This window comes from Lytechinus pictus, chromosome 14, assembly GCF_037042905.1.
Source record: "Lytechinus pictus isolate F3 Inbred chromosome 14, Lp3.0, whole genome shotgun sequence".
NCBI lineage: Eukaryota > Metazoa > Echinodermata > Echinoidea > Temnopleuroida > Toxopneustidae > Lytechinus > Lytechinus pictus.
This window is the reverse complement of record NC_087258.1, coordinates 203883-231694: the sequence shown is the minus strand read 5'-3', so window position 1 is coordinate 231694 and position 27812 is coordinate 203883. Positions and strand designations below refer to the sequence as shown.

Below are 27812 nucleotides of genomic sequence, written 5' to 3'. Positions count from 1 at the left end.
GAAACCTCTGTACTTGTCCTCTCATAAAGAGAACACCTCACCTTGTGATAGACTCTATAAAGATGAGAATATAAGTGAAATAAGTACTAAAGTAATGAGGGAGTTGTACGTGCGTGACATCACAAATCTTGGTCGCATTGCCAATAGGAGGGTCTACATGGCATTAGTGATCTCAATATTCAAATGCTCATAACTTTCTTATTATTCATTCAATCTTCCTCAAACTTTCAACAATATGTTTCTTTGATTTTTCTCTTTGATATGGATTCAGCTGGTTTCAAGGGTTTCATTCTCCTTTAAGTATTCTAAAAGCGTGTTTTATTGACTTTTATGAATTATTGACGGGTGGATGGAATAGTATTGGATCCTGTTGCAAAGAGCAGCGATCAATCATAACTCAAAAACCCATTGCTCCATCAAAACTCAAGTAAATGTCGTCATGTTTCCCATTTAAAGGAGAATGAAACTCTTGGAGCAATTTAGCTTTTGTGAAAGCAGAAAAATCAAAGAATAAGATCAACAAAACTTTGAGTAAAATAGGACTAGCAATAAAAGAGTGATGAGCATTTGAATGTCGAGATCACTAATGCTGTGGAGATCCTCCCATTGGCAATGCGACCAAGATCTGTGATGTCACACACGTACAACTCTCCCATTCGGACACTGAAAATATACCCCAAAACATCTCTTTTTGCTCAATCCAATCATATGACAAACGATTCATCAATGATATAATGTTGTGAAACCTCTGTACTTGTCATCTCATAAAGAAAACACCTAACCTTGTGGTAGACTCTATAAAAGTGAGAATATAAGTGAAATAAGTACTAAAGTAATGAGGGAGTTGTACGTGTGTGATATCACAGATCTTGGTCGCATTGCCGATGGGAGGATCTACATGGCACTAGTGATCTCAATATTCAAATGCTCATAACTTTCTTATTATTCATTCAATCTTCCTCAAACTTTCAACAATTTGTTTCTTTGATTTTTCTCTTTAATATGGATTCAGCTAGTTTCAAGGGTTTCATTCTCCTTTAAAATCAGTTATAGATATTTCTTTGATATTGAATAGTATATAAATATATCAGGCTTTAAGAAAGTATAATGGAAAATATTCATCCGAGGTTGGTCTGGCAATTACTATTTTTAAAATATTAATATTGCTAGTCCAGCCGAGGATTAATAATTCCCAGTATGCTTTCGAATGAAACGCCTGATATATTTGTTTTATATGAACTGTTGTCTGTTGTGTAACCAATCTGGACCAAAACGTTAGATCGTCCTGGCTATCCAGCTCCTGAGTAGGCTGTGCGCGGCTTCTACCGGACACCTGTTAATGAGCTGAAAGGTCCGCTGAGCTGCGCTCCTGCTGTTTTTTCACTCAAGTCAAATTGCAACGCACTGGCCGGCTAACGTTAGTTGCCAGTGACGTAACAGGCGGGGGGGGGGGGGGGCAAGCTGCCCCCTGGCGGATTTTACCGGGAAAATATTTTTCTTATGGGATAAAGAGAAAAGGGGGAGAAAGAAAGGGACAGGGGAAGGAAAGGGGAAAAGGAAAGGAGGAAAAGGAAAGGGAAAAGTGAAAAGAAAACGAAGATAAAATATTTTTTTAACGGAAAAGGAACGAAGAAGAACATAAGAACAAATCATTCCGAAACAGGGACGTCGATCAATTTTTCAGATTGGGGGGGGGGGGCAAAATCATGAATTAACGTTTCAAAGGCGCTCGATCGTACAAAACAAACAACCTCACACACACACATATAGGTATACATGTGTATATGTATATTTATATATATATATATATATATATAAGTAAGTAAGTAGTGGCATACTGCAATATCTTATAGTGCTCGACTGTGTAGGAGCTGAGTATAAGTAATTTATTGGTTGGATTGCTTAACTAAGCTAGTCGTACAGACTGTTTCACCCTACGGTTCATCGCTGATGAGCCTTAGGGTGAAACAGTCTGTACGACTAGCTTAGTTAAGCAATCCAACCAATAAATCATTTATATACAGTGCGTCCCAGAAAAAACGAAACCGAGATTTATCGATGATTTATCATAACTTTATCACAAATACAATAGACAAGTGACCTACCACTGTAAAGCTTAGAATTTCCTCTTTTATCTGAAATTACTTAGATTATTTCACATTCACGCATGAGTGAGCAAAAACAATTTGAAGAGGGGATACCAAAAAGTCACTTGGCGGGCTGTATCTGGGTTTCAAAAAGAAAACCATATTTTCGAAAAGTTCAATATCTGCTCTTTAATTTGATACCTCAATTACAAAAAATTGTCAAGTAATAACAAAGTTCTGGATACTTGAAATAAGGCTTGAATTCAAATAATTTCATAAAATGAAGAGGTTTTACAGGCTAGCGTCAAGACTCACTCGACACTCTGTTTTGTCGACGATCAGCCATGCATTAAGTCTTTTGTTAATCGTGCGATAGCTCCTGTGGGAAACCGGTGAAAACACGTTTATTTAAAGGAGAAATATATTGATTATGAATATGGCCTTATTATATATCAGTGGAAAGGTAATGATGTGAGGATTACCATTAGGTCATTAAAAAAAAACGAAAATAATACACAAGGTGGAAATCGCCAATTAAAAAGCGCTAAAAATGCCTCTCCGAAATATGCCTCGCATCGGTCTCTGAATTGACTCGAATTTGATGACGTCACTGTCTGTACGAGAGGCGTGATTGGCTCCCCCACGTCAAGCTCCACTTGCATGCAAAACCTGTTGTGAGGGTACGTTTTCTCCACACTGACACTGAACACTTCAATCATGAAATGAAAGAAAACCCAGAAGTTTATCTAGATTTGGATTTTCAAATTGATGATTAATATGAAGATGAAGAGAATGATGATAAAGTTTCTAACTCTAGAAAAACAAAGTGACGTGGATGGTGGTAAATTAAGGGAATTACGCCGGTGATGATGAGTAGGACTATTCAACTTGCAAGCCGATTCGCCACCAACGCATACAGCTGCTAGCTGCACCGCGGGTCAAATCCATGAAAATGAATTCCATGCAGCATGACCACATCCAGACAGAGTCTCTTTCCTCTATCAACAACATAATGAGAAGGGAAATAATAAAATAACTGTACTTACAAATAAGTGAATATATCCGAACCTAGGCTGAAGGTAAATCAACTCCAGGAATAGCAGCAGACGATATGCACCGACGATGAATTTCACGTGGCTGGAATAGATTGTCACTTGTTCTGTTAGATAAAATTTATATCTCATTATTTTGACTAAATTACGAAACTCGGAGAATTAGTATTCTACATAAAAATTAAGTAACACCTATTTCTATTTTTTGAATTACGATAAAATATTTTTGAAGCAAAGAAATTGAGGTAAATTAAAATAAGATATAAAGGATCATCCACTTATTAGCCGCATGCGATTTGTAAACAAACAATCAAAAGCACATGGCCAGCTTGCTCCACTGAACTGAAAATACGTATTTTCAGTTCAGTGGCTTGCTCGCACATAGAGTGGGATAAAGCGTACGTAGCTTTATCCAACTCTATGAGCTCACCTTGCTGATTGTTTACAATCGAATGCGAGCTAGGCCGATGATCTTTTATATCTAATTTTAATTTACCTCATTTTCTTTGCTTCAAAAAGGTTTTATCGTAATTCAAAAAATAGTACCAGGTGTTACTTAATTTTTATGTAGAATACTAATTCTCCGAGTTTCGTAATTTAGTCAAAAGAATGAGATATAAATTTTATCTAACAGAATGAGTGACAATCTATTCCAGCCACGTGAAATTCATCGTCGGTGCATATCGTCTGCTGTTATTCTTTGAGTTGATTTATCTTCAGCCTATAGGTTCGGATATATTCACTTGTTTGTAAGTACAGTTATATCATTATGTTCATTCTCATTATGTTGTTGATAGAAGAAAGAGACTCTGTCTGGATGTGGTCGTGATGGAATTCATTTTCATGGATTTGACCCGCGGAGCAGCTATCAGCTGCATGTGTTGGTAGCGAATCGGCATGCAAGTTGAATTGTCCGACTCATAATTACCGGCGTAATTCCCCTAATGTATACCTCTATCCACGTCACTTTGTTTTTCTATAGCTAGAAACTTCATCATCATTCTCCTCATCTTCATAATCATCAATTTGAAAATCCAAATCTAGATAAAATTATGGGTTTTCTTTCATTTCGGGATCGAAGTATTCAGTGATAATGTGGAGAAAACGTACCCTCGCAACAGGTTTTGCATGCAAGTTGAGCTTCACGTTGGAGAGCCAATCACGCCTCTCGTACAGAAAGTGACATCATAAAAAATCCTCAATTTCGCGGACGTAATTATGCGTGTTTGAAGCATTCAGAGAGAGAACTTTAAACTATCAATTAACTGGGTTCCATCGGTCTCCATGATAAATGATTTACACCACCGTGTTCTCCTTATTTTATCCTTTAATTTGATATATGATTCTCCATTTTTACGATTTTCAATATATTTCTACTTTAATGAAATTATGGAAATACAAGCATTGTTTCGAGGGATCATAACTTTTTTACTACTCGACCATTTTCTGTGATATAGGTATCAAAGAAAAGAGAAGATATTGAACTTTTTAGTCATGTGATTTTCTGTTTGAAATTCAGATACCCCTCGCCAAATGAGTTTTTGGTATCCTTTCTTCATTTTTATTTGCTCACTCATGCGTGAATGAAGAATAATTTAAGTAATTTCAGATGAAAGAGGAGATTCTAAGCTTTACAATGGTAGGTCCCTTGTCCATTGTATTTGTGATTAAGTTATGATAAATTGTCGATGAATCTCGGTTTCGTTTTTTGTGGGACGCACTATATATATATACACACAACAAAAAAAGTAAGTCCCCCCCTAAACAAACATCAATAATTTCCGAACCGATGCGAGTTTTTAATATATTATTACATGAGCGTGTAGGTAATTTTATAGGTGACCCGACAATTGCTCCGCCGACATCTGCTCCGCCGACAACTGCTACGCAAAATACGACAACTGCTCCGCCGACAGTTGCTCCGTCGACACTTGCTCCGCCGACAGTTGCTCCGTCGACACTTGCTCCGCCGATATTTGCTCCGTCGACATATGCTCAATTTGTAAATCACACTAAACAATGAAAGTTCGATTCCCGAGGTGAAATATGTTTTGTATATTGACTTCCAAACTTGATATTTAAACTCCATAATTATTGAACAAGATATGAAAAATCACCTAACAGGCAATGCGAGCGCGAAGCGCGAGGGAAAATTTTATACAGTGACATGAAAGATTCTTTTTATTTTCCAAGTCTTTCCCTCATCTGATTTTATTTACTCGTCTTCCTCCTCTTCTTTTTACTCTTCTCTTTCCATCTTTTTTTTTTTTCTTTTTTTTTTCTTTTTTTTTGTTCAGCCAGTGGGGGGGGGGGGGGGGGGGGAGGGGCCCTCGGCCCCTCCCCTGGATCCGCCTATGGAAGAGATATTGTGTCCAGCACCCCCCCCCCCCATTCTCTCCCCGCTCAAGACCGGATTGAAACCAATGATAATAATATATGAACAAAAATCCAGATTCACAATTCCAATGGGGAGTGTGTCATTCCCCTTCTGCGTTACAATTTGTCAAGACAGTGGCGGCGGCAGGGAGAACAATTTTGTTTTTTTAAGCAGAAAGCTGTGATGATAGGGGAGAATGAAATAAATAGATAAAAATAATAAGAACAAAACAACAATTGTATTATCGGAGCACATGACGGCGGAGCAATAGACTGCGGAGCAATTGTCGTGAAGCAAATGTCGTATAATTGGAGCAATTTTCGGCGGAGCAATTATCGGCGGAGCAATTATCGGCGGAGCAAATATCGGCAGAGCAAATATCGGCGGAGCAATTGTCGCGGAGCAATTGTCGTAAAATCGGAGCAGATGTCGGCGGAGCAATTATCGGCGGAGCAACTGTCGGCGGAGCAAATATCGGCGGAGCAGATGTCGACGGAGCAAATATCGGCGGAGCAAGTGTCGACGGAGCAAATATCGGCGGAGCAAGTGTCGACGGAGCAACTGTCGGCGGAGCAACTGTCCGGAGCAATTGTCGGCGGAGCAGTTGTCGTATTTTGCGTAGCAATTGTCGGCGGAGCAGATGTCGGCGGATCAATTGTCATGGAACCAATTTTATAAGCTATCCTCTGAGTAAATGTTATGGACGTATTTTACGTCATGCTTCAGTGATCATCGTCAAAAGGCAAAAATGTCACTTTTCAAAAGTCACAAGCCAAATATCATTACTTTGATTCCATTTTATCGGAACTAATTCCACATTCTCATCATAAACAATAGTCAGAAGGCTTGTAAAAGGTGCTTTCTAAAAGACGATACAACTTTTTTGGCTAAATTTCACGGTTGAATAAACACAAGTCCAAATTTGCTATAATTCGATTTTTGTCTCACCTGCATAGCAGAGTGAGACTATAGGCGCCGCTTTTCCGACGGCGGCGGCGACGGCGACGGCGGTGGCGGCGGCGGCGGCGACGGCGGCGGCGGCGTCAACACCAAATCTTAACCTGAGGTTAAGTTTTTGAAATGACAGCATAACTTAGAAAGTATATGGACCTAGTTCATGAAACTTGGCCATAAGGTTAATCAAGTATTACTGAACATCCTGCCTGAGTTTCATGTCACATGACCAAGGTCAAAGGTCATTTAGGGTCAATGAACTTAGACCATGTTGGGGGAATCAACATCAAAATCTTAACCTAAGGTTAAGTTTTTGAAATGTCATCATAACTTAGAAAATATATGGACCTAGTTCATGAAACGTATACATAAGGTTAATCAAGTATCACTGAACATCCTGCATGAGTTTCACATCACATGACCAAGGTCAAAGGTCATTTAGGGTCAATGAACTTTGGCCGAATTGGGGTATTTGTTGAATTACAGCCATAAATTTGAAAGTGTGTTGGTCTAGTTCATAAAACTTGGACATAATAGTAATCAAGTATCACTGAACATCCTGTGCGAGTTTCAGGTCACATGATCAAGGTCAAAGGTCATGTAAGGTCAAAGAACTTTGGCCACGTTGGGGGTATTTGTTGAATTGCCATCATATCTCTATATATAAGTGTATTGGTCTAGTTCATAAAACGTGGAAATAAGAGTAACCAAGTATCACTGAACATCTTGTGCGAGTTATAGTAGTTTTCAAAATCAGCACTGCTGCTATATTGAATCGCGTGATGCAGGTGAGACGGCCAGAGGCATTCCACTTGTTTACACATTTCTATCAATAAAAATGATAGAATATGATGACAGTTAATTTTGGGAAGAGTATCTTCAACAATATTCATCGTTCCCCGTTTAAATGAACATTGTTTAAAAACAAAAAATACGATTTTCAAATATCATAGGCATGTATTGTTTCATTTTGGTAACTGAAAATGATCTTTTCTCAACTTTTTCGTTATTTTCATGACCAACTAACATGCTTCAATGATTCAAAGGCGTTTAATTAAACATTCACGCTTGAATGAACATGTGGAATGTGATTAGCTCTTTTTTACGTTATAGGAAAAAATGCAATTTGTAACTATGGATATCTGTCCCAAACCTCCTTGCATAGTTCATTTGATTTGATTTTTATGAAAATCCCGATGTTTGATGCATCAGTGAGCACACAATATTCGAAAATTATGCAAATGAGAAGAAAGTTCAATGCCTTGGCCCCACTCTGTGCCGTATCGAATGGTTATCTTGGTGTGCGCGCCTTTTGGATAGTGTTACTCTGAAGCCATGTGCGAAGTTTCATGAAATAACTGTTGGCAGAAGTAACAAAAACCGTCCATGAAACAAACCCTCATTTCATATTAGTTAAAATTTTGACTTCCTCTCTCATAGACTTGTGTACATTATGGGTGCATATGTTTAAGAATAAGTAACCCCTTATTCAATAATTTATGGTGGAACTTTTTTTCAAAGCTGTCTTTAGCAATGTCATTTGGCTGTAATATTTATCAATCTTTGGGCAGAATTCTGTGCAAAAATGAAATCGATTTGTTTATTTATGGATGAGTGAGCACGCATCAAAGTGGGAAGATTTGTATTTTCAATGTCACAGACTCATTTTAAATAGTAATAAAATGAATATTGGGGGCAAATTCGGTTTCAAATGTGACTTTAATTGCTGTTGTTTTATCATCCATCATTTCTATCACCACACACTTTCCGAACTTTAAACATTTACATGGTTGAGCGAGCACGTTCGAAAACTTAGGAATTAATACTCTTTATACTGCATAAATGTATTTTTTCCTTACAATTTATCATGATTAGTTTAATTTATTGACAAATCAGTGGTGGATCCAGAATTTTAAAATGGGGGAGGGGCCTATAATCGGGGGAGACACCAACATTTTCAAATTTTAACATAATCTAACAAGTTGTAGAGGATACTACCATAAACCCCTATGATGATACGTCACAATACAGGGGCCGCGAAACGGTTTTCAAAGTGGGGGGGGGGGGGGGCTGACCATGCAAAATATCACAATCGTATGGTCATTTTTACATTTTTGTACATGCTTTTGGAAAAAAGTGGGGGGGGGGGGCTGAAGCCCCCCCCCCCGCTTCCGAGGTCCCTGCAATACATTGTGCTCACTCAACCATGAACATACGATATCAAAATTGTGTGTGGAGTGGCTAAATGATGGATAGTAAAACAGCATAACACCATAAAATTCACTTAAAAACAACTTTTGCCCACCTTTGTATTTGCACAACCTGAAAAAACGACCCTTGTGACTTTCAAAAATTGTCATTTTTAATTTAATCTTTAATAACTCATGCATGACTCAACTGATCAATTTCACCAGGAGTTGTTTAATGAGTGTAGAAAATTACCTACGAAATATCATATCTCAATATAATTCCGTTCAAAAGTTACAGCAATTTGATTTAGGGGGGACTTACTTTTTTTGTTGTGTATATATATATATATACATGTATGTATATATATGATTTTGAAAGACACAAAATATATACACAATTATCTTGGCAGACGCCGAGGGAAAGCACTCACCACAATTACTCCCACTGTAACCGCGAGGGCATTGACAAACATATCCCTTGAACTCATCTCTACACGGAGCCTGACCATAACAAGGATTGCTTAAACATTGGTCTTTCACATCGGCTGTATGGGTTATAAAAGGTGAATGATTGCGAGAATTAAAGCAATACGAATATTCGGTTCGAATGACACCGCGCCAGTTTACTCATACAAACACACAGTACATTGTTTCGGGTTCCAATGGACATAGAACGTGCCTAATTAATTTGTTGTTTTCCCAGCCTTTGCAAAGTTCCAAGTGTCCATTGGCGTCTAGTCTAGGGGGAGGGGCATGGACCCCCCCCCCCCCGAAAAAAGAAGACAACGAAATAAAAGAAGAGGCCAGGGGCTGAAATATGATATGTTTTAAACATTTTTATTTATTTATTTATTTTATTTTATTTTTTTATTTTTTTTTAATACTAAAATCTCATTTTTCTCTCCTTTTTTTTATTTTTTTTTTATTTATTTATTCTGTCGCAAAATTATTATTCTGTCGCAAAATGAGATTTTAGTATTAAAAAAAAAATAAAATAAAATAAAAATAAAATAAAATAAAATAAATAAATAAATAAAAAAAAATTAAAAAAAAAAAAAAAAAGGAGAGAAAAACTGTCGCAAAATGAGATTTTAGTATTAAGAAAAAAAAATAAATAAATAAAAATAAAAAAATAAAATAAAAAAATAAATAAATCGATTTTGCTCGTTCGCTTTGCTTGCTTGTTTCTTTTAAAGCAGTTTGCTCCACACTCCATGGGTGGTCCCCTAGTCACTCATTTTGCTACAGCAGGTATCCTTCGAGTTTCGAAAGCTTCCTGTACAGTAGCTTATCAAAAAAAAAAAAACTACACGTAGTGTCGACTTCCTTACCTTTATAATTGCAGTTGAATAATTTAGTGTTCTCGACTGTGGAATCCGTCAGATGGATGTGATGTTTTGGGGGATTATTTTCAATTTTCCCGTTGCTTGGACGATCAGCAAACCGACATAGAATCGTATCCAGGCAGTTATTTAATCCAAATACATCAATGGCTGATGAAACGGTACCGTGAAAAAAAAAATATGTAATAAGAATAATGTGGCAGAATAAACTTTCCCGACTTTAATCCCCAACATGATTTTTTGTGCCGACTGAAAGAAGGCTCATGGTCGACCCAACAATCAGTGGTTTACACAAAGGTACAATAATATCAGCGGTTGCGATTACATGGTGTTTTGGCATGTACGTGAACCTCCTATAGGTTATGTATCAACTCAGCGGAGCCCGCCATTATAAAAGCCCTCTCGCGGTAGGTCGCCTGGCATTCTTGTTAACAACGCTTACGAGCATCGTCTTGCTAACTCTCCAAAATGTCTGCGATATTAAAATCCTAAAAACTAATGGAATCGTTAAAATTTAGTAAGGCTATGAATGTTTATCATTTACATTGACTATCGGTGTATCAATCCATATCGAATTTACAAGCAAGTGTGGGTAAGAAGGCGAATTACCAGTCATTTTGATGTGTGATACAATATGCCAAAATTTATGAAAATATAGCGTAGATTTTATATAGCATTTCAAAATCCTTATTTTCAATATCTTCATAATTTTTTATTGTAAAAAAAAACATCTTTTTACATTTACTATAAGCTTTCCGAATTGATAACGTTGATAGATTACCGTTTCCTGGCTTTATGAGGAAATGGCAGGCCTTCAAAATCAGGTTAATTTTTGTTATGTTTCTAAAAGAAAATCGTTAGATTCGAACTACTTTACCAACTGTTCGCCCGAAGGAGGGTTATCACCTCATAATGTTGTGTAAATGATACATAACATTAAATCTTACGAGTGTAGCAATCAATTTTGGATAACATTTTTCACGATGAGTTTCGTAATGAAGAGAAAAATCAAGTTCATTCTTAGCACGCGAGCCGCAGAATGTTAAATTTTAGCGTGTGCAGACAGGGCTGATCGCCCTTGCTGTCCGTTCAGATTATCCAGTCCGATACTGGAGTCGGGTGGTATATTCCACGTACTTTTCACCTCGCGAAGACCACTGTGCAGTTTGAGTGTTTAATTTTGATACTCAATCTGTGAAATAAATAGTTTACCGATATCTAAAAATGCTTGGAATATACATGACACATGAATTATTTAATTTTCGGTAATTATTATTTCTTTCGATCCTTAATAACAAAACATCAAACTGTTGTCAAGAATGTGTAAAATTGACTGTATAGTTAAAAATTACAACATTATCAAGGTTTGGGAAATATCGCCGTGTTAAGTTTGCCCAATGTCATCAGTATCTCACGGTTTATGTTAAACAGAAAATATAGAACTGTATGTTTTGTAAATTCCACAGCCACCTCCACCATTATGGGACATAATTATAAAAGCCGACCTGCATGGCCGCCGGGGGGGGGGGGCACTCAAATTATTTGTTAAAACTCAAATAGCAATATTTATAGAACTGCAATATGCCTATTACCAGGCTCTCGTGATTATAAATTATAATCATGGTGAGTTGGGGGAAGTAAAAAGGGTTGGATGAAATAGATTGGGGAGGGGTCAATTAGGGAGAGAGAAAGAATTAAGGGGCCAAAAGGAGATTGCAGGCCGGTAGAATGACAGAGGGGCAATAATAGGGTAAGATTTTTTGGAGGAGAGCTTGGCCATAGCAGGAGGAAAGGAATAATACAAGACGATGGAAATTTAGATAGGGAGAGCTGATCTTTGAGATATAAAATGGCACGAAAGCAAAAACAAAGAAAGAGAGAACAGGGAGATATAGGAGTAAAAGAGAAGCCCTTGCAATGAAAATATATCAAACAGGCACTTGTCTGGGGCGACAGTGAGTGATGATAACTAATGTGAGTGATGATAACTTATCCCCCTCCCTCCACTCCCTATAGTCAATCTTGGTAGCAGAGATCCCGAGCAGATACTCGATTGATGAAAATAGGGCTAATGGGACTAGCAGAAAATTGACTGATTGGTTGATAAATGGATTTTTTTTGCCAAATTGGCCAGGGTTGGCGCGTTTTAAACGGTGTGTTTTAAAACATGTTTTAAAACGCGTTTTAAAACACCCGTTTTTTTCCAAAAAAAACGCGTTTTAAAACACCTCCTAGACTTGTGTGTTATAAATATGCATGGATGTGATTTTACATGAATTCATTTTGTTAACTTTTATTTCTTAATTGGTTTATTATTTTCTTCTAACTAAATCTCTTTCTCAACACCACTCTTTTTCTCCTCTCTCTTTCCCCCCCTTATTCTCCCTTTCTCCATTGCTTTGTCATGTTCCTTTCCTCCTGTTCAATTGTGCACATCAATCCATATTTAAGAATATTCTCATTTTAACAAACATCTGAGTGTTGTGCTCACTTTTAGACAGGGAAAGAAACACTATTTAAAATGAGCTCAAATATGTAATAGTAGTACTTGAATGAAATGGAAGTGTTGCACAAACATAATAATATTTTGCAAATAGACTGTATAACTGACATTGTAACCTTGAGGTACACACGAAATTAGGTGAAACTTTGCGCTTCGTAAAGATGAAGAAAAGTAATTTAATTCAGTATAAGATAATCAGCTAGCAAACCTTTTTTTCCTCCCTGAACATGTGTGGAACTACCATTGTTTAAAAAAAAATTTTGGTTCAGTCAAGTTGGTCATTATTATCAAATCTGTAAAAATTGAAATATTGTATTGTTCAAACAATTTAAAAAAAAAATAGTGAGGGGCATTATCAACTCTCTCATTTGCACATCACTGAGTTGTAATAAATGTTTTGTGAAAATAAGCGAAATTGTAAAATGTTATAACTTTCTAATTTTACATCCGATTTTGATGAAATTTTCAGCATTATGCTTGTTTGAATTTTTTCTACTGATTCAAATCAAACATTTTTCTGGGGTGGACTTGACCTTTAACCCTAACACTCCCGGGGGACCGTAATCGCCCCCTTAAAAATTTCTATGATAAATCCATAAGCACAACAGGGCCATGCCATATTGTTCAAGACTATTTTTTGGATACATGCATGGATATGTGGTTATGATATTACCATGGAGCTATCAACACATTAATAGCTCAATGATATTACAAGTGCATGACAGACCAGAATTGCTCAATATCGTGATTTTATGTATAAAGCCAATGCAAATTTTTCGCCAACATTTTTATCTGTATCAATATTTGTACTTTTTGTTAATGATTGGAAAATTATTGCCAATAATTTCCATTAAAAAACCGATTAAAAAAACACAAAAGTAACCGCAAAACTGTAGATAAGAAATATGTAAAAAAAAAACAGTTAAAACAAACATTAAAAAAACAATTTGATCAGAATTCCTCAATTAAAGAAATAAGCAGTTCAAGGGCCTAATATTTATAGATTTAAACCCAATTTTGTATTTCATGCACTTATGGGTACCCGGTAGAATGTAAAAGTCATTGTAGCTTGTCCAGTACTGTGTGCGCCTCACTAGCGACTGACTGGAATACTACCCAGGGAGTGGAGGATGTGCATACATGGTGTGCGGGAATGACTGATTGAATCCGATGATTGTGGTAATAATAAATAATAAAAGCGGACTTTTATCATTATTATTACTTAAAATTTGTATAATTGATTCAAATGAAATAAAGCATATTGAGTAAATGAAATTAAGCATTGAAAGCCTATAGTCTATAGATTATGTCATTTTCTTACATTGTGCAAATTCTTCTCACCCCCTAGATTGACAAGACTAAAAAACCCTGAGACTACACCATATGTATGAGGAATAAACTTATAAAATGTCAACTTACTTTTTCGGCATTCAATTTCCTTGATTTTGTTATTTGGGGGAAAATTCTTTTCTGTTGGAAATTCAGTAAAAAAAATTGTAGTCATCTCTTACTAATACTCCAAAAAATGTATTTAAAACATCAAGAGCTTAAATCATACTGTATTAAATGTACAATTTAATTGATTTACAGAAAATTAAATCGTTCGTTGGGAAAAAAACGTTTTAAAACGATTTAAAACGTTTTAAAACATTAAAAAGCGTTTTATTTTATTTTTTTTTATAAAAAACGTTTTTTATTACAACCCTGAAATTGGCTAATAAAATCAATTTATTGACTGTATTGCATACAGTCACCAAAACAAAATACAGTAGCATTAAAATAACTTATCTTGAACAGGGCAGCTCGAAAGCTTACAGTAGGATCCTCATAATTATAATAAGATAAAAGGTAAAATCTTAATATTCACACGATAAAAAACAGGAATTACTATTAGAAATAAGGAAGATAAAGAGATACATGTAGTATATACAGAAGAAGAGGAAGGAGGAGGAGGAGCAGGGTTCAGGTGTCTCAAATGGATCGGGAGAAGGGGGTGTTCCTTTTCCCCACTCTCTTTCAAAATAGCCTCGACCTCAGGGGCCTGTTTGAGGGAAGGCACGCATTGGCCTATTCCCGGAAGTGCATGCATGGTGATAGGTCTATACTCCTCATCTCACTTGTGGAAAGAGCCGAAATAGGCCTCTCCAATCTTCCCTCCGTTTTCAACACAGAAACTACTTTTTTTTCCTTAAAATTAATAAACTACTGATTTTTGTTTTAAGTGCTTAAATTGCATGGCCGAAAGTCTAAAAACGAGAAATTTCTCGCAAAGTGGCCATCAGCCCGGGTCATTACGAAATCCGATGTTTTGCTTTCTTGCAATGGTTATAGGGCCTATCCGCCGAATCAAGAGAGCCTGGTAATATCACAGTTGTATGATTAAAAAATGTTGTAAATATTGCCATTATTTTTATTTTAACAAATTAGCTAGAGCTGCCAGGTCGTCTTCATGTCCAATAAGTTCGTGGAGGCGGCCGTGGAATTTACAAAATATACAGTTGTTCTATGATCTGTTTAACATACAGTAAGATACCCATGATATTGGGCAAACTTAACACGATATTTCCCAAATCTTGACAGTTCTATCATTTTTATATGCAGTCAATAGTACATTCTTAACCTATAAGATTGACTTTTTGTTATTCATGCAGGAAAGAAATAATAATTCTCGAAAATGAAATCATTTATGTGTCAGGTATATTCCGAGCATTTTTAGATATGTTTAGTTCAGTTCAGTTTAGATTATTTCCATAATTCATATACAGACATTTACATGCTTGACATGAGTATAACATAATTATCTCGAGTTGAAATAAATGGTTCTTGAGACAGAAATTATACGCAATAAGAATTTAAATCAGTGAAAAATGGAGGGGCCTAAGTTGAAAGCAGAGCTTGTGAGTTATAGGCCCCAATGGAAGGAGATAAGATATAAGGCTATATAGTTATAAAAAAATAACAAGGTAAAAGAAAAGCAAAAGTTTATACAGGTATAGTGAACCAATTGGGTTTAATCACATCTGTAGCACGCCCTGGCAGGAAAGTAATGTTTTAAAGGGAGGTATGGTGGTAAAATGGAGCTGCTGAAAGGTTTAGATATCTACTGCTGCCTGAACCGCATAATCATTCAGAAAAGTATGTTTAAGTTTACGTTTGAATATAAACAATGAATTGGAGTCTGAAATGTCTTTGGATAGTGCGTTCCAGTACTTCGGTCCTGAGAAAGTAATTGTTTTCTGAGCAAAGGTTGTTCGACTCAGTGGTAAATGATTATATGTACTTTGTCGAGTTGCGTATGAATGATTTACATTTCTTTTAACAAATAATAAGGTGACAATGGCAGGTAATTCATTTGTGGATAGCTGGAACATAAACATTCCTAAATTATATCTACATGTATATAAGTCTGAGATTTTGAGAAGTTTATTTCCATGAAAGTAACGACTTGTATGGGAAAGGAAACTAGCATTATTTCTGTTTCTAACCGCACGTTTTTTTTATGACAAACAACCTATGCAGTTGAGTTTTACTGCTATTACCCCAAGCAAGAATACCGTAATTGAGATAGGGCAAAATCAAAGTATTGTAGAGAGGTAATAAAACTTTTTGGGGAAGATCATGTTTAAGTTTGTTTAAAATGCCTGTGTTTCTAGCCGTTAATGTACAAAGATAATTAATATGTGATTCCCACGATAGTTTGCTATCAATATAAATTCTAAGAAATTTTGTGGAATCGACTTTAGTTAAATTTGTGTTAGCAATCAATATATCACCGGGTAAAGATTTGATAGTATTACTGAACAACATATTTTGTTAACATTTAAAGATAGCTTATTTGCATTAATCCAGGCTTGGACCATTTTCAATTCCTCGTTCAGGATTTCAAGGAGGCTGTTGGGGTTACGGTGGGAGAAAAATATATTAGAATCGTCTGCAAAAAGAATAAACGACAAATTATCAGATGAATATAAACAAGAGGGGGCCTAACAAGGAACCTTGTGGAACACCACATGATACTAATCTCGGGTAAGAGTCCTGTCCATTAATACTAACGAATTGTTTTCTGTCGGAAAGATAATTTCCAACCACTCCAAGGCCTTTCTTCGAATCCCATAATGTGATAATTTATGCAGTAGAATATTATGATTGATAGTATCAAAGGCCTTGGAGAAGTCAAGGAAAATTCCAACAGTGTGAGACATGTTATCTATGGCATGGGCTATCTTATCTAAGAAAACAAGTAATGGATGAGTTGTTGCGTGTTTCTTATTATTGAGTGTTTCTGTCTGAAGCCAAATTGATTATTAGATAAGATATTATGATATATTAAAAATTTAATTGTACGTGAATATACTAGTTTTTCGATAATTTTAGAGAGGGATGTCAAAAGAGAAATAGGGCTATAATTACCAAGATGATCAGAGGCACCTTTCTTTAGAATTGGTATGACTTTGGCAATTTTCATTTTCTGTGGAACGATACCATTTGTAATGGATAGATTCAGGATATGTGTCAGGGGTGCAATAATATGTGGTATGATCTCTTTTAATACACGATTTGTTATACCATCATACCCTGGGCTTTTATTTTGTTTTAGATTATTAACAATGTCGATAACTTCATGTTCTAAGATTGGGGTAAAGAATAAAGAATATGGATTCGGGGATTTTAAAAAGTATTTAAAATCTATGTCAGTTGAGGGAATGTTATGGGCAAGATTAGGGCCAATGTTAACGTAATAGTTAATAATTCCTCAACAATTTCGAGGGGATTTAGAATATCATTGTCATTTATACAGATTTTTGTTATTTGGTTGGATATCTTTTTCCTTTTCAGAATATCGTTAATTGTATTCCAGGTACTTTTCATGTCGTCTTTATGTTTAATGTATTCTTTCGAATAAAAGTTCTTCTTAGCAAACCTTAACGAAGATGTTAATATATAAGTTCCTCCAACAAAAATATTGTCAATCAATGAAGCCGATGTATCGGTTATCCTGGTTGATTTGGTAATCGTTGGAAAGAAATGTTTAGATAGCATTAAGTTAAGAAAGTCATGACTATCAGTGTTTTGGTCACATTGGAGTAAGTCAAGGTTAAAGTCCCACAATATAATGCATGTTCTATTATTCAGTATTTGTACTGATAATAATGACTGTATAATGTTTCAATAAAATCTTTAGGATTTGTATTTGGGGGTCTATATATTTCACCTATGAATATATTCTTTTTACGAAGAAAATGTAATTCGACAAAGATAGTTTCTATAGTATTTGATATAATGGTTATTTCGTCACTTATTGTAAAGTCAAACCCGTCGGGAATATACATTCCCACACCGCCACCTCTTTTCTCAGTTCTATTATTAGAGACAAAGGTAAATCCTTCTATATTATAAAGCGAGGAGGGAGTGTGTTTGAGCCATGTTTCTGTAATGCCGATCACTGACCACTGATATTTTAGTTGTTTAACAAATGCTTATAATAGGTCGAAGTTTCTATTGAGACTCCGAATGTTATATTGCAATAGTATTATATTTTCATCATTGTGTGTATTTAAATTGGAGGAAAACATTTGCTCAGAAAAATGGTCAGAGTAAGGGTTATTACCCTCTACGGTTGTTGATTCGAAATCGAGACGAAGTTCAGTAATTTGGGGGTTAGGACTTGCTTCAGTTGACTGAAGGTTCTAGAAAGATTCGGAATTAGACAGCGAATAATTTTTTGGCAAGGATCCGGCAGTTCTCTGAACAATAGTTGCTAGTCCAGTCGCAGAATGAAATGTATTAAGGCCACTCATCATAGAATGTGGGTGTTAACACAAATTGCGTGAGAGCAGGGCGGGTAAAGTATACCGAAGGAATTCCAAGGCGCACGGCAGATGTGAATAATAATAGTACATGAAAAACTATGAAAAGCAAACTAGTACATGTGTTGTTAAGATTGGTTTCAGTTGTATATAAAATGGAGATTGTAACTGAATAGAAGGTTTTCAAAGGGGAATACCCATATGTCAGGAAAGAAATGTAATTATATAATGTTTTAGTTTAAACATGTGTTCAACATATTTTCTTGTCCAGGTTAGGGTTGTCTTGTAGACAAGCATGTACATATGTTTTGAATATTTTAAAGCAAGCGTTGGAAACGTTTGATACCCCCCCCCCCCCTTAGAGTACAAGTGTACCAGATTGATGTCATATTTTGTACCGGTGCTAGAAATATTTCTTACTAGGTGTAGCATTTTCATACATGTGTCATAAATAGCCAATACAGTGCTCTAGAATTTATGAATGTAGTTGACAGATGCACAGGAAGTGTCTTTTATTAATAAGAATGTGTTGCTTTATGCACATCTGTTATTTGAATTTTTTTGAATTACTTTATCGAAATTTTACAGTTAGTCCTAGTAACGAAAGGGTATATTAGGAGGTTAGTTTCAGTAATTCAGGGAGAACCACCTAAGCTAGAATAGACTACAGATGTTAGTATAGGCAGTCTAAGTAAAAACTGAGGGACTACGTCGGTGACGAGATAACGACCCCAGCTGCCGCCGGTTCTCCACAGACATGATTCGTCAAAACTCATGTCATCATTGGGGGCTCGATCTCGTCCACTAATTCGTTGAAGCCACATCTCTCTGACCTGGGGGCTATTCATCAAGGGGCAACTGTCAGCGGAGGCCGAGTGGAAGAGACATCGCAAGCTGCGGAGGCCAGGAACTGGACCGACCACCAGGGCCGAGTGGGGCATGTCAAGCCAGAAGAGATGATGGGGGCTCTAGTCAACTATTGTTTAAGTTAAGTTATATTTTGTTATATCCATGTACATTTCATGTACAATCATTGTAAAAGAAATCAAAAGGAAACCACAGAATGACAAAAGAGATTTGATTAAATCCTTTTACTAACTGTAATCCTCAGTTTTACGTATTCCTTATTTGGTGTCAAGCAGCAGTAGGTAAATAATTTAAAAAAAAGGCACTCCCACGTGACACCATAGCCTAAAATACAAAAAAATGGCTGAAACGCGTAATCCAAAAGTGACAATGGAACGCATTACATTGGTTGAATCAATAACTGATGAGGGGTGGTCCAGCTACCGCTAAGTACCAAATTTTTGAGAAAAGATAATTGGTGGAAAGTTTTACAGCATGGGAGTTACGACAGTGTCGTTCATTTGTAGAAAATTGATGGTTATCATTGGAGCTAATATAATTATTTAAGGGAATTGTCAAAACAAAACAATACAAAAATATAAACCCGAGTGGAATAAACACCAGTATTGTGAAGTAAATAAATATCAATGCATGAGTTCAAGTTACTAGATTTTTTCATTTGTAAATGATACGCATACCCATTCATTCCTGGAGCCTGGAAGCCCGGCGCTATATAGGCCTGCAAGATAGAGCAGTAATTAATGTTTACCGATAAGATTCCAAGTATAATTGTAGTTTGTAATCGCCAGGCATTAGGCATACATCTTGCCTCCAGCCCCCAGGAAAGAAATAAGTAATACAAAAAGAACTCAAAATCCAGAAACGTGAATCACCGTACATGTAAATAGCATATATATGAATGTGAACTCCACACATCACCTGTCACTTTAAGCCATCCCAGCAACATACTACATGTATGTACATGATGTATGGAAAGTGACTGAACAGCTTATGATCGAAAATAATTGATACAGTACAAAGATATACGGGATGCTCATGAATTTCTTGGACACAAATAGAAAATGTGTGGGTGTTTACAGCTGCAGTAGACATATTCACCACGACTATAATGCTAAGTCGTGTTCTTTACGCAAAGACATATAAAATGGAAAACAAAAACAACAACAACAAACTGCAGTTTGTTTCTTCTTGAATCTACACGTATAATGAATACACCGTATTCCTTTGACATGGTACCATACTTTATGGCTAGAAATCAAAACATTTTTTTCCATTAGGTCAATATGTCGTGTAGTACAACTAAATTATAGACCTTTTCTAATATTATTCTGTTCTCTCAAACAGATACATTTGAACTTTAAAAGACCGCTGTTTGATTTCGCTTGAATCTATTAATAAAATGTATAGGCTTTTTTTTAACCATGAATCAATTGAATGAGAGAACTATAATAAAATGACAATAAAAATGACAAGTAATTCGTAATTCGATTGCCATATTACATAAAATTGCTCCAAGATCTATAATATAATATTTTGAGCTATCATGCAGTAAAAAGACACTGGAGGTGAAGAAACTGCAGTCTTTAATATGTGAAAAAAGATATCCATTGTAAGTTTAACTCATTACATTATTTATGGCAATAGGTCAAGTAAAAACTAAATACAAATTAGAAGACCTATTCTAATGCTGTTCCGTTCTCTCAAACATTTGAACTGAAAAGGCTGCATCTTTATTCATCTCTAAACTACAAATAAATGTTATGTCAGTTTTTCCTCATTATACCGTTATTTATCTGTTTAAGGCTAGTAGATCAAGTAAAACAGAGCATAAAGTAATTTGGGAAAATAAAGTGAAGCAGGTTTTCTTGAAAAACTGGGGGAAAAGTGGGGAACCCTAAGATTTGGGGAAAATCTGAAAAAATCATGGAAAAGTTTTGGATTTACTATCTTGTGGATCTAAATTTCATTTTTCCCCTGGATTCATGATGATTTGAAAGAAACCTGCTTCACTCCACTTTTCCAAAATACCCCATACTCTGTTGTAAATATATAAAGTTTAAAAAGGTTATAAAACCTTTTTAATGTATCATCGTTCTCCAGCAGAGACATTAAATATGGAGGCAATACTCTCAATAAAGACATGATATAAAAGATGTCAAGTGTAAGTTGAGAAAAATGACAAGTAATTCGTAATTCAATTGCCAGATTACATAAAATTGCTCCAAGATCTAAAATATAATATTTTGAGCTATCATGCAGTAAAAAGACACTGGAGGTGAAGAAACTGCAGTCTTTAATATGTGAAAAAGATATCCATTGTAAGTTTAACGCATTACATTATTTATGGCAATAGGTCAAGTAAAAACTAAATACAAATTAGAAGACCTATTCTAATGCTGTTCCGTTCTCTCAAACATTTGAACTGAAAAGTTTGCAGTTTTATTCATCTCGAAACTACAAATAAATGTTAGGTCAGTTTTTCCTCATTATACCGTTATTTATCTGTTTATGGCTAGTAGATCAAGTAAAACAGAGCATTAAGTAATTTGGGGAAATAAAGTGAAGCAGGTTTTCTTGAAAAACTGGGGGAAAAGGTAATGATCATTTTCAGTGATCAGTAAATTTTTGAGAGAAACAAGTGTTAGGTTCATAGAGGAATATAATGTGTAAAAGTCCAAATCGATACAGATTGTGCATGTGATCAATAACCGGATAACATGTGATCTAATCACAGCGGGAAACATGTGCGTTGTGGAATATACTAGTAACGTGTGCACGTAATAAAGCCATTGCAGTCTGAAATTCCTTCGAGGCAACAAATTTTTTAGGAGGTCGCAACGTTTTTGTTTTCCCCAACGACGAAATAGCGATATTTGTCTTCTATTTTAGTCATTCCATAATCGAACAGAATCGGAAAACAATGGGGAAGAGGAGAAAGGCCACCACTGAACCGGCTCAGACGCGTTCTCGGGCAAAACGAGGTAGAAGTCGAGGCACCCGCCAGACAAAAACGACAGCTGCCTCACACGCAACTCGGACGGTAGCTCCACCGGGAAGCGGTAGGCCTACGAGTACGACGGGGAATGAGCCCGGACAAGCCCCCGCAGCCACTGCAGTAGGAGCAGCGCCAGAACCCATTGACGTTGAGCAGGGTCGTTCATCCGGCCGTTCAACCAGCCGTTCAGCTAATAAGAGGCCAGCAGCTTCACAAGGGCCTGTGCTGCAATTACCATCCACTCAGGGTCAGACTCAGAGTTGTCCCAGGCCCAGCACTAGTAATAATACCGCAGGTGAGCCTTCTCGACCTGAATACATGTCAGTACAAATACAAGATCATACATATTCGTTCTGCGTACCTGGCCATACTAATAATAACATTACAGGTCACGAATCGCACAATATTAGAGAACGAAGTCAGTCCGGGATGGTACGAGAGACCCCATTCACATCATCCTTCCCCGCAATTGTACCTCCTAGTGTTCAGATAAGAACCGACCTAACTCAAAATTCACAATGTGTCCATGATAATGAGGCCACAGGGCCAAATAACCAAACCATAATCAATACAGAACGTAGACCTAACACAGAGAACATGAATAGAGGCTATCACCACCCTCACCATTCCCCGTTAAACCCTGTAGGTGACACACTGGGTGTATCTATTCCCCAAAGCATAAAAGAAAAGATTTGGAAGGGGGAGTATGTGAATCTAAATCTGTTAGTTAACGCCCAAGATGTAGCCTCCCACACACTGCGCGAAGCAGCAGAACAGAGAACTAATCTGGCAATAGCCGAGGAGGAAGGGAAATGGGTGTTAAAGCCCTACAATGCCCCCTCCAAAAACAAAATCATGTCCATTGAAATTTGGACAAATGCCTTCCTAATATACATGAGCGTCTATCTGGCAGCAAATCCACGACACACTCATGAAATTCTAAAGTACTGTTACCTCATTCGTTCTGCTGCTTCACGCTACTACGGATATGGTTGGAGGGACTACGATATAGAATTTCGGCACCGATTTCATGCCACAGGGGGTTCCTGGGCGGAGATAAACGGGGAGTTGTGGCTCCTCCACGTAGTAGGGGGTGGTGTTCGGCAAGGGGCCCTGCCCCCATTCATCAACAGTGGGTAAACAAAGAGGGCAAACGCCCAGGCGTGCCGGCTGCAAATCTCGAGGTATGAGTCAATAATGTTTCAAGCGGCATATTTGTTGGCTTTCTTTGGCTTCTTGAGGGTTGGAGAATTCACGGTTCAGAGTCAGAGTGATGATGGGAGGAAGATATTGGCTATAGATGATATCCAATGGGGTCAGGAAGAAAATTCACAATTCATGTTGGTACAGATTAGATTTTCAAAGACAGACCAATACGGGAGGGGTACCACGCTTAAAATCAAAGAAAATAAGACAGGGCACATGCCCTGTCAAGGCTATGGAGACGTATTTACGGGTACGGCCTAAAGGGAGAGGGCCACTTTTCTGCTATATGAATGGCTCCCCCCTTTCCAGGTATCAGTTCAATGCAGTATTGAAGAAGGCACTGTTTGTGTCGGGGGTCGGGGCTAACCAATATGGAACACACTCCTTTCGCATTGGGGCAGCCACAATGGCAGCCCTAAAGGGTATACCTCCCGAGCAAATTATGATCATGGGTAGATGGCGTAGTGATGCATATCTACGTTACATAAGGTGACCTATTGCGACATTGTAACTACCACAGCTAACTATGTGGGAAGGTTATGTAAGCTATGGGCAAACAATTATGGATGGTTCCTGTGGTTACTATTCAGGAAGCATACTTATAATTCGCTATACTTGGTCGCAGTTTCATCCACGTATTATTACATTTATTCATAACTATACAATAATAATAAAGGTAGAATCCAGTTAGCCGAGTAGTGGGTTTCTACATGGGGAGCACATTTGTAATTTGTCTAAACATGTATGTAAGCAGAAGTAACACAATAATAATAAAGATATATCTAGCCGGCTAATAACAATGTAGACAATTGGATACTGCATAGGGTGCATATTTGTAATTACCCTTTGCGTGTGAACGGATATCCAAGTTCATGAAGACAATAATGAGTAATAATTCAATATTCATATAGTGCCTTTCAAACTTTCTCAAAGCTCTTTACATCATACATCCTAACCTACTTATCAACTTAACTACAATCAGTTGTCAAAGTACAATAACAGAGATAATAGCCAATCAGCTATAAATGTAATATGACAAGAAAGATGTCAGTGCACTGGGCATGTGTACATGTGTAGAACATGTTACTTCCGGGAACTCTCATTTTTTTATTGCAGAGGGGACTGGAAACTGGATCTGGATTGTAGGGGATAGCCTGGTCAGAAGAGCAAAAGAACGAGCTTCACAACGCAACTATCAGCAATTTGGAGAGCGAGGTATCGTGGTCCGCTGGCATGGGCAAGGCGGCACCATGCTCCAGGATCTCCCCAGGATGGTCTCTAACCGGCTGAGATGCGGCACTCCTCCTGCATTAGCTATTGTCCACTTAGGATCAAATGACATCGGACAGTATGATGTCTGCCGGTGCAGGATGGCAATTGACACAGCCATCCAAGATCTACGCACGAGAATGCCGCACACCCATATCACCTGGTCTGGTATTTTACCGCGGCTCTTCTACTATGGTCGCAAGCAAGGCTCTAATTCACAGGAGGCCTTGGATGGAGTTCGTAAGTCTCTTAACAAATACGCTAGGAGGAAACTAGCCAGGATGTCGGATACCACCATCATCAAACATGAATTTGACCCCACAATCCACAGCCTCTTCAATAGAGATAGAGTGCACCTCTCTGATTCGGGTTCAGACATTCTCATTGACAGTTTCAGAACTGCAGCAAGGGAAGCAGGATTTGTTTATATATGGAGAGGAGACGAGCTTGAGAAACATTTTGAGAACTCGAGGCTTCTGGCAAGATTTTTTTTCTTTTGTAATGTATCTTAGTGTTATTACGTTTATTGTTTCTAGTCGTTTATGTACATACTTCATTTTACGGGCTTTGTGAAGGGCACCGTCAACAGTACTACCTTGCTATTATCAATAATGATATGCACGTGTCTGGATTGAGGATAATAACACTTGGAAGTAAAAAGAAAGAAAGAACAACTGAATAGAATGAATAGATAGACGAACAATTCTTTTTTATTCTTCATATTTTAGGGGTGAGAAGCAGGGACTGCACGGGAGAGTGTATAGGTCAATTATGACAAACCAGTTCTTTCGAATGAATCAGCTTGGTAAAGCCTGTTTATTGTAGTTGTACAATACATTATTTACTCTTGGAATTGCTTAGTTGATCAGAAATCGCAAGACGGGGCTGTCCCTGTGGTGACGTGCATAAATTTGAGAACCGAAAACGAACTGGGAAAGAAAGGACGATAATTAAGACAGGAGAGCAAAATATACTGTTTTGTTTATACTCTTTGAAAGGATACTGATGGTCTTTGGAAGGTTTTGCTGTAAGGGCTACATGATAATGTTTGTAAATGGTGTGTAATGCCTTATCCAGGCCATTGTGCTCAGTATCCTCCATCTTATATGCATTTAGTCCTGAGATGATTATATCAACTAGAAGTTGCTTTAGTTTACCCTAGAAGGAACGTCCTTTTATAGGCATTTTGCATCCATTCATGTGAGGTTAAGTGTTTAATGCAGCTCCATGCCAATATATTAGGTAGCTTTATTTGCAAGCATGACAAGTTCATGTATGCTCCAGAATCATGCGACTTATGACAGGGCAAAAAAAAAAAAAAAAAAAAAAAAAAAAAAAATTATTAATTGGGTGGAAGCTTTTTGTTCAGAAACAATTTGTTTGAAACCTGACAGATCACCAATATTGATATCAAAGTATATGCTCCAAAGATGTTGTTTACCAAGATTTAGGGAAACACCCGTGGGAACTACTATCCTGCGGGTGGGTCACGTGATCAACAGTCCCAGGGAGGAGTTACTACCCTTCCTGGCGATCACGTGACCATATCTTTCAGTAAGATTAATAGGATGCCACAGATGTAGTTTTTCGTTATGTCTTACGACATTGTTCAGACTGTTTTGAGGTTTATCACCTCTTATGTTATTTAGGCATATTGCCTCTGTGTTTTGATGCCTCGTACGGAATTAAACGGCGAGCAATGGCATATCATTTGTCCACGTGTTTTCTTCTCAAAAGGTAATGATCATTTTCAGTGATCAGTAAATTTTTGAGAGAAACAAGTGTTAGGTTCATAGAGGAATATAATGTGTAAAAGTCCAAATCGATACAGATTGTGCATGTGATCAATAACCGGATAACATGTGATCTAATCACAGCGGGAAACATGTGCGTTGTGGAATATACTAGTAACGTGTGCACGTAATAAAGCCATTGCAGTCTGAAATTCCTTCGAGGCAACAAATTTTTCCCCTCCACTCCCACCCAGGTACATTGGTAATATATTATCGGGATGGGAGGACCCGGCGTCAATACAGAATTAAGTCACGGGATCGTTAAGGGGGTTGCATATTTCTGAGGCAATGCAGTGTAGCAGTGACTTTAGCACATATGTTACCATACAAGCTGATATCTTAGTCCATGCGTAGAGCTGAATTACTGTTGAGAATTACCGTGTGTAGGAAATTTTGTGTATCACGATTTATGATATTCTTATTAAACATCTCATGGTTGGGAGGTTGGGCAGAGTTACGACAGTAGATCAGCATGGTTGGTAGGTTGGAAAGACATTGATTTCTGCATTAAGGCTGGGAGGTTGGGCAGAATTTAGACAGTGAGTCATCATGGTTGGGAGGTTGGGCAGAGTTACGACAGTAGATCAGCATGGTTGGTAGGTTGGAAAGACATTGATTTCTGCATTAAGGCTGGGAGGTTGGGCAGAATTTAGACAGTCATTCATCATGGTTGGGAGGTTGGGAGAGATATTGAATTATTTTATGATTTTATGTTTTAGATTAGGAACAAGGACATCTGGAGGTAACTTTTTTGGCCTGCATAAGGTTGGAAGGTTGGGCAGGGCACTTACGAGTTTATCAAGAAGGCAGATATACAACATTGTTGAATAGATGGCCATAGGATAGAGGTATACTTTTATATGTCATACATATTATATTCTCAGGTTTAAAGAAGTCCACTGTCCAGATAGTCATATTAAAGTGACTAGGCCTACAATATGGCTGGGAGGTTGGGTAGGACTTAAGGACAGGCAGCATAGAGCATTATGTGGCTAATTATGACTTTTATATATATGTAAATGGTAAGGAGGAGCATGTCATGATACATTGCTTTAGAAGTGTAGAAGGTTTTTGTTTAGAAACAATTTGTTTGAAACCTGACAGATCACCAATATTGATATCAAAGTATATGCTCCAAAGATGTTGTTTACCAAGATTTAGGGAAACACCCGTGGGAACTACTATCCTGCGGGTGGGTCACGTGATCAACAGTCCCAGGGAGGAGTTACTACCCTTCCTGGCGATCACGTGACCATATCTTTCAGTAAGATTAATAGGATGCCACATATGTAGTTTTTCGTTATGTCTTACGACATTGTTCAGACTGTGTTGAGGTTTATCACCTCTTATGTTATTTAGGCATATTGCCT

At 37.2% G+C, this 27812-nt stretch overlaps 2 protein-coding genes across 2 annotated transcripts; both read left to right on the top strand.

Annotated features, from left to right (window-relative positions):
- The first annotated feature begins 22099 nt into the window (after positions 1–22099).
- Positions 22100–26354, top strand: LOC129276400 (uncharacterized). The gene has a single exon (XM_054912775.2). It carries the CDS (start codon positions 22100–22102, stop codon positions 23312–23314), a length of 1215 nt encoding a protein of 404 aa, XP_054768750.2. The 3' UTR covers positions 23315–26354.
- On the top strand, positions 24442–26354 carry LOC135153061 (uncharacterized). Its single transcript, XM_064109571.1, has one exon. The coding sequence runs from the start codon at positions 24442–24444 to the stop codon at positions 25159–25161; it is 720 nt and encodes a 239-aa protein (XP_063965641.1). The 3' UTR covers positions 25162–26354.
- Positions 26355–27812: the final 1458 nt, after the last annotated feature.